This window comes from Aphanomyces astaci (genome assembly GCF_000520075.1).
Source record: "Aphanomyces astaci strain APO3 unplaced genomic scaffold supercont1.46, whole genome shotgun sequence".
In the NCBI taxonomy this organism is placed as follows: domain Eukaryota; phylum Oomycota; class Saprolegniomycetes; order Saprolegniales; family Verrucalvaceae; genus Aphanomyces; species Aphanomyces astaci.
Window position 1 is genome coordinate 104,620 of NW_009798309.1, and position 8,300 is coordinate 112,919.

Here is an 8,300-nt window from a genome sequence, read left to right on the forward strand (position 1 = left end):
ATCCGCCAGAGGGAGGATCCCCCTGACGGATGCTCCACACCTCCAATAGTACCAGGCTCTAAGGTACTGTACTGTACTGTCGTTGCTAGCTGGCGGGTTGCAGGCAAAACTTTATGTTGTTCACCTGCCAAGGTCATTGCACTTTTAACCAATCAATGGATACAGGACATTCGGTCCGACTTTCTTCTGTTAATTTCTCACGTCTGGTATTGACTTCGCTTTTGTATATAATAAATATTACAACGAACAAGAAAGTCGGACAAACGGTCCGACGATCACTTGGTTCCTGTATATCCTGTCCGACTTTTTTCCACTAATGGCATGTTGGAGGCAAATCGGAACATAATCATCCGGGTAATCCCCAAATATCCGTAATGCAATGCGTGTGTAACAGTACAATCAAAGTTCTGGGTAATGGCAAAAATGTTTGGGGATATTATTTATAAAATGTGAGGATCAACCTGGGTTGAAAGCAAGGTCACGGTCTAGGAAGTCATATACGGTAGCGAGGTCTCGGAGAGGGAGCGGTGTGATACCTTCAGTGGGGATGGATGTGCAATCGCATGTGCAGTCTGGGGCTCGTTTGGACATAAGTCTACCGAATCAGGCTAGTCATATTCGGCAAAGTTATTCGTGGTGGCTGCTCAGAAGAAATGGGCCTTGTACACGCAGAGAAGTGGCTCGCCAGGGGACATTGCGACACCTCCGGAGCGATAACAATGTTAATCGAAGCGGGCAGCCCCATCAAAGAACACCTGGCCTTCCTCCCGCATTAGGGTCGGTTCGCGCTGTGGAGAGGTAGGGTGGGCAAAGTGGAGGCTGCATCGTGTGATCTGGTCGTGGTAGAGATCGGCGCCGAGGCGACGACGGCAGTGAGTATGATAGAAGGTCAGGGCTTGGAAGAGCGCTTGGAGGGTATAGGAAGTATTTGGGAGACGTGAGTTGTCTCATGTTGTCATGGAGAGCCGCACGGCGGTCGTTCCATAGGGTGCATATCGTGAGGGCTCGTATGAGCTGCCATGCCTGGGGGGTCAGGTTATCTTGGATGTTACAGCGGGACGACCAATTCGGTGATTTTAGTAGCCATGATGCTGCCGGTGATTGGACTCCATAGAGGAGGGAGAGGATCAAGTCGTCTGGATCAACCCGAAGAATGGTGGCCCAAAATGGTCGTGCCTGCCGACATGCCCAAAACTTGTGTGTGGGGTTATCGAGCGTGGTAGTCCGTTGGAGCCCGTGACGCGTTGAAGATGAGCTCTGGGGAAATAGGGGGGAACGCGGCCTGGTTGTGGCGTGATTGAGACTAATCACCAAAACGGTAGGACAGCTGATCGAAGCAGGCAGTCCAGGCCGGGGATGTATGATGTAAGAAAGATAAACTTGGATTGAGTCCTTGCTTTGAGGATTAGAGCTCGGGTAGCCTTCTGGTGCGTTTTGCTGTCTGGAGGCATGTGACCGTAGAAGGCACCCCAGTTCACGTTTGCGAGAGAGCCCAGACCGACCTGGATGCCTAGATATCGTCCTTGCGTGTTGCTGGTGATGAAAGGTATGCCGTGGACGCTATCGAGCGAGTGGGCTGTGTTGAGCCAGAATCCGAAAGATTTTCGGAGTTGGATTTGCAGGCCTGACATGTCCCTGAAGGAGCGTAGGAGGCTTAAGACCCATGGAATGGAGCGGAGGTGGCGCATATAGATGGCGGAGTCGTTACAGAGCAGTGAAAGGGTGGCGGCGAAACCCCGAAACCCTGAGCCGTGGAGAATGAGTATGCCGTGGTCGTATGCATGTGCCTGAAGGGAAGCCAACAGGGGGGGTTCCATGGCAAGGATGAAGAGAAAATTTGCGAGGGGGCAGCCTTCGCGGATGCCGGCCGTTTGGGGGACCGTAGCAGAGCGGGCTCCGTTGACCACGTATCACATAGATGTACTGGATGTAGACGGTCCAGGAGGCTGATGAAAGGCGGGGGAAAGCCCATCGCGTCAAGCATTCAGAATAGGTGGGCGCGCTCCATGCTGTCATAGGCCTTCCTGGTGTCTAGGTAGATGATTGCCGCAGAGTCATCGATCGGGGTGAGTGAGTCCGTATGTTGGAACGCTAAGGCATGCTGTAACAGGCTAATGATTTTGGCCTTGTACGAAACCTTGTTGTTGGGGCCCGATGGTTATAGCCAAGAGACGTTCAAGAAGGATGGCGTGTATCTGAGCGAAGGTTTTGTACGTTGAAATGAGTAGCGCAATGGGGCGGTATCTAGGACGTTGGTGTTGTTTCCCTTTTTCTTAAGGAGTATGACGTCGGGCTCGCTGAAGCTGGCTGGGGGGCGGCGCCTTGGAGGATGTACTTGAAGAGTCGCATGAGCAATGAGGAGAGTAAGTCTTTGAACTGTTGGTAGAATTGGGTGGGTATGTCGTTGAGGCCGGGAGCCGGGCGTGGCCCCGGTGGTAAGGATATCGATGTGAATGGTAACAGCGTTGCTAGTGCTGATCTTCCCCATTGGGGGGTGGAAACATGGTAGATAGAAGGGGGCTACGTAGGGTGAGCTGGCCCGAGGGTATGGTGAGAAGCCATTGGTCGGGAGGCGGGCGTCTAGCGTGTGTCCCGGGGGGCCTTCGGGAACAACGAACCAGTAGGAGACCGGTGTGTTGCGGATAGTGGCTGTCTGAATGTCCTCAGATAGTTGGCGCCACCAGGAGGTGGAGAAGGGATGGTCGCATCGATCCACCAGTGGCGGGAGATGGTGCAGTGGGGGAAATCTCCGAGTGGGCCTTGGAAGGTAGCACCATTGGGTCCACCCATCCACTGACGCAACGAAAAATCTCGGGGTGGAAGAAGTGATGGGCAGCGGAGGGCTGTATGGTAGAGCCAGCAGAGGAGTAGGCATCCGGCTTCCGGCATTGTGTAGATTTCTAGTGGAGTTGGGTGTCAGCGAGTGCGAGTGTCGCCGAGCAGGGGGGTCAGAGGAGATGGTGCATGTGGAGGGCTAGAACACAGTGTTTCGGGGAGATAGGAGTCATGCAGTGTCCTGAGTTTGGGGAGGACTGACGATTGCGTGTCTGCCATTGGAGGCGTGTCATTCCAGTGAAGGTACTCGCATTAGCGGTGCAGTGTCCAGGAAAGTAGATTTCTTCGTCTGGGAGCCAAGCTTTGAGTATGACAGCTTGTGTGGTGAGGAGGAGATCCTGAGTGAGTGTAGTCGCGTCTTAGCACTGCGGATACATGAGCCCAAAGCGATGTTCCTGCGTGTCTAGGGAGTTCGGGCACATACGACAGTGGGCATCCCAGTGTTTTTGGATGCGGTGCTTCCACACGTTAGTATCTAGGGTGTAGCAGATTGCCCGCCAGTAGAAGGAGAGGGCGGGGAGGTCCCATTTGCATAGGTCTCCAGAGTTGAGGTGGAAGGACTGGAGGATGCAGCCGGCGTCCGGTTTACTGGCTTGTGGTGCGGGTCAGTCATGCCGACTGTAAACAGCGTCAAGTTAGGGGGCAGTTGCGCCGGTGACCGGCAGGTCATGTTCATCGCGAAGTTCCCAGGAGTCGAGGATAATGAGGTGGGCATAGTTCGTGAGTGGGAATAGCTGGTGTGCTAGTAGGGAGTCAGCATCCACAAGCAGAGCTTGTTTAGCACGTTGGACTGGGTCCGACGTGTCGGTTATGTCTTGATGGCAGCGTATCCATTCACCTGCAATCGTGCCCGCTGGGGTGAGGAGGGCCATGAGCGAGCGAAGTTGCACTCTGTGGATGTCGCTGTAGCGGGGTTGCCCCCCGCAGCATTTGAGAGACCTGGCTGGGATTATTTTGTCTCCCGCTTCTTCTCGGCTTTCGGCCACGGGACCTTCGCCAAGGCAGCAAATATACACACTGATATTAGTGAGGTTAAACACGCCACGAGGCGCCTACTGACTACCATTCACTAAATTACTCAGTACCTCCACTAAGGTATCGGAACCTTTGACACGCCACACGCACAGGGTGTGTGTGTTTGCGATGGCTCAAACTAACGCGCGACCCAATTGCTCTGCACGCTGCAGAACACTTCCCCTCCTACGGAAAGTCCAGTGTCTTGATGAGGGCGGCCACGGCAGGGTCTTCCTTGTTGGCCGCCGCCCACTTGCGAAATACGACTGGAATGTCGTCCAGCAAATTCGCCGCAGGTTCCCAGGACGATTCTTCATCGTCAAGTCCAAGCCACTTCACCAAAACTTGGTGTTGGCCATCCACGCAGCGCGTTTCGTCCAGGCGCTCAACATGAAATCCGCCATCGCCAAACGCAATCTGCGTCTCAAGGTCTTCAGTCACCTCTCTGCGTACCACCTTCGTGGTACATCTTCAATCGGCATGCATGATGGTCCGTGACTTCATACGGTGGAACCAGCTGCTGAGTCTCCATCAACTGGTCTGTGATTACTCTGGTCACTTTGCAGGGTCCTCGCCAATGCAGGGCCGATTTTGTCGGACGGTTGACGACCGATCCGACAAGTACAAAACCGCCGACCGAAAAACCCGCAAACTTGACTTGGGATTTTCGGTCGCGGCGTCCACGCGCTTGCTGACGCAACTTGTCGCTTCGCACCGCCACGTCGAGGTGCATTTCTTCTAGCGCCGCTTGGAGGTCCGTCACATGTTTCTGACGGGCGGTGACAAGCCAGTCCGTGACGTAATCTTGCTTGGACGTCGGGTGGACAAATCCTGCCAGCGGGGTCTTGGCTGCCAGGCCGGTAAACGCTGTCACAGGCGCAATTCCTCCCCTGGCCGGTCCGCCGGCTGATGGTTGAGGGCGCCTTGAACGCGGGGCAACACATGCGGCCATTCGTCCGCGTTCAGCTTCACCTCGCTGAGCAGCGCCTTCACGGCGTGCAGCACTGTCGGTTGACTACTTCTACAGTCCCGTTCGCCCAAGGACTGTAGGCTGTCGTGATATGATGGTGGGCACCCACCAACTTGCGCACCTTCTCGATCACTTCGTTCTTGAAGTGAGAGCCGCCATCTGACACCCAAGTGTCAACGCATCCGAACGTGGTAAATCACGTCATCAGGCACTGAGCGGTCACAGCGGTGTCAGCGGATTCTTGCCGCGAACAGCTGCACAAAGCAACTCATGTCGTCCTTCACGACAAGCACTTGTTTTTGACCAGACTTGGCAATGGGCATCGACAACCAGTCGAAATGGATGAGCTCGTTCGGCTTCTCTGCGTGAAGCGCCGAACCCAATGGACGGGGAACCATTTCTCCGTCAATACACAGGCAGTGCAAACAGACACGCACGAACGCTTCGACGTCCGTGGAAAGACAAACTTGTCGGACACCGACTTGGTCGTCGCTGCGGTGCGACGGTGAGCGCTGGCTCCTTGGTGAGCGATCACACAAATCCGCTGCTGTACCGTCTGGGATCCAGATTCGTCCGTCTGGATCCACGTAAAAATGGGAGTCGTCGTCCCAATCCACGCCGTTTGGGGGGGGCCTCCCCCTTCCATGGGTGAACGTCGGATGCCGCTGATCGTAGCGGCTGTCGGCCATTCGAAATCCACTTGTTGCAGGGGCGGCACCACATGGATCAACTTGTGAACATTCGCAACTGGTCGATCCGCCGTAGCCGAACCCCATCGGCTCAGGAGTTCGCCCCATACATTCGCGTTACCCGAGACGCACACAAAGGTGTACGGAAAGGTCGACATCACCAGCGACCATAGCTGCAGCTTGTCGGCCTGGTACTTTGCCATGTTGGCGTTGGGTTGAAGATGTACACCAGGTTGCGGTGATCCGTAAACAGACGGAAACCACCCGGGCGTACGACCAGGTAGGTAGTCGAGTCTCTTGCACGACTCGACCACGGCATAGGCCTCCTTCTCCACGATGGGCCAGCGCGCACTCGCGCCAGAAAACGACCCACTGATGAACGCAAGCGGCTGGTGCCGCTGGTCGACAGGCAAGTCGAAGTCCGCGGGGGGTACTTGTGTGGCGACCGCACCCCAAAACAGGTCACTGGCGTCCGTGAAGACGCAGTTTCTCGCGGGTGCGACAGGGGCACCACATGCGCCAACGCGTGTTTCACCTCATTGAAACACTTGAGATGATCGGACGACCATCCCTCGGCAGGGAGTGCAACCGGACTAACGCCGTTTTTTTTACAGCTTCCGGCCGCTTTGGTGGCCACGTCGAGCAGACGTCCCAACGGATCCACCAGCTGATTGTAGCCGGGGATGCTCGCACGCATCCAGTTGGTGGCACACACAAACTGCTGGAGATCGGCCGCGGTCGTCGTCGGCGACAAATCCACAACGCCTTGAATTCGGCTTGGGGAATGGGTGATTCCATCGGCCGAAATCACCTTGCCACACCATTCTGCCCCGCGCAGAAAGAAATGACACTTCTTCGGGCTCAACTTGAGTCCGAACTGGGCACAGATGGACAGGACTTGGTCCAACAAGTCGAGCAGCTCATCCGTCGTCTTGGCGGACCCCAACAAGTCATCGAGCCAGGCCAACAGGCCTCGAAACATCAGCTCACCAAACATTTGGTGGACAACCGACGTGCAGTACGCGACAGCGTCCGTCTGTCCCATGAGCATGCGGGTCGGGGTGTACACGCCGAAGGGCGTCATGAACGAGAAGTATATCTGGCTGGCTGCATGCAGCGGCAACTGCCAATACCCCTTGGTCCAGCCCAACGTGAAGTACACGTTCGTTCCGATCAGACAGACCATCGCGCTGTCCAGGTTTGGCATCGGCCAAGGCATAGGCTCCGTGCAGGCATTGATCCGCCTGCTGTCGATCGTCATGCGCAAGTCGCCGACTTCCTTCTTCGGCACGATCCTTGGGGCTGCGGCCCACGTAGCCCGGTTGTTTTGGTATACCATACCATTTGCTTCCAGGGCAGCCACATGGCTGCGCATGTACACCACATGTAGCGGCGGGTACCGCCGCATCCCACACTTCACCGGCGCCGAGCCGGGTTTGATCCGAACCTTTAGTGGCTCGACCTTGACTGGCGGATCGCGTCGCCCAAGTCTTCACGGAACACATCAATGTGTTTGGCCAATAAGTCGTGCGGCCGCAAGCCCGCGCGTCTCCGCCTCGGCCGCCTTGGCCGTCAGAATGGCTTGAACGGCGCCTTGCATCGTGCGGCGGCTTTCCGCTTCGTCCTCGGTGGAGGTCTTGGGATAAACCTCCGGAGTAGCACACTCCATCCCGTCGTCGGGGTCAAGCTCCGGCGAATTCAACTTCTCCGCCATCAGGCGCTTGACATTCGCCATGCCGGACAGTTTATTCGTCGGCACGGACGAAACGTCCCATTCTTTTCTTCTTTTCCTTGCTCCGACAAGGAGGTCTTGCACGCGAAAGCCCAGTAACTCCATGACTGGGCGACTCACAATGAGTTCGGTTGCAGTCGACGCGTCGTCGACCCAGGCCTTCAGACCGCGCAACACAAGCGGTCCACATGTCGTGTCAAGCGTCACGCAGTTGAACTGTACGCTGCGCGTCATCACCACTGGTTTGGCGTCACTGCCATACGGGTACGCCAGATGCGGCACGCTATGGGAGACGGTCCCAACTTTGACACCGGCTGCGTCCAACGCATCCATGACGCCGCGCGTGACAATGGTCACGTCCGAACCAGAGTCCAAGAGTACATCGTCCACGCGGACGATATTCTCCAAGAGCACGCCGCGCTCTGTCTGCTGCGGCTGGTTGACCAGCACCTTGATGCCATCCTTCCAGCGCTTGACTTGCGCTGCCAACAACGTTTCGGCTTCGCCAGGCGTGGTCTTCGGGCACCGCGCCACACGATGACTCATGTCCCCGCACTTCAAGTAGCCCTTCCTGGCAGGGGGCTCGGCATTCTTGGGCACGATCGTTTCGGTCTTCCCGCCGATTCTGCCATTGTTCTTGGCGGCGTCATCCCCGCGGCTGTCACGTCTTGGCATATGCGGCTTGCCGCCTCGTGGATCTTCTACCGGCTTCGCTGCCGGGGAAGGTTTGGACTCGTCGTCGAGTCCCACGTACAGCTGGTGGCCAGCTGCAAATGTTCGCAGCCAATTGACGTAACCAAAAACGTCGCTCTTCAACGCCTTGTTCCGCTGCAACTGCAGCTGCTTTTGAACCGCTGTCTTCAGCGACTCCGTCTTGATCGATTTCGTCATGACTTCGACGACCATCTTGCCTTCTTGATGGGGTACCCACTCCTAAAGGTCTTGTTCCAACGAGCGCATCAGCTCGTCCAACATACGACCGACGCGGAACTCCGCGTCCGATATCTTCGTATCGAAGCGAATCGCTCGCTGCAGACGTTGCTTCAAAACGTCCAGGTCT

The 8,300-nt window shown here is 56.2% G+C and overlaps 2 protein-coding genes across 2 annotated transcripts; both read right to left on the reverse strand.

The window, feature by feature from the left end:
- Positions 1 to 1,207: 1,207 nt before the first annotated feature.
- Positions 1,208 to 2,875, reverse strand: H257_13193 (hypothetical protein; the record flags this gene model as incomplete). Its single annotated transcript, XM_009840661.1, has 3 exons — positions 1,208 to 1,282; positions 1,326 to 1,894; positions 2,215 to 2,875. 3 exons carry the CDS (start codon positions 2,873 to 2,875, stop codon positions 1,208 to 1,210), a joined length of 1,305 nt encoding a protein of 434 aa, XP_009838963.1.
- A 1,160-nt stretch (positions 2,876 to 4,035) lies between these two features.
- On the reverse strand, positions 4,036 to 4,801 carry H257_13194 (hypothetical protein; the record flags this gene model as incomplete). The annotated part of the gene is made up of 2 exons (XM_009840662.1): positions 4,036 to 4,280; positions 4,303 to 4,801. 2 exons carry the CDS (start codon positions 4,799 to 4,801, stop codon positions 4,036 to 4,038), a joined length of 744 nt encoding a protein of 247 aa, XP_009838964.1.
- Between the last annotated feature and the right edge of the window lie 3,499 nt (positions 4,802 to 8,300).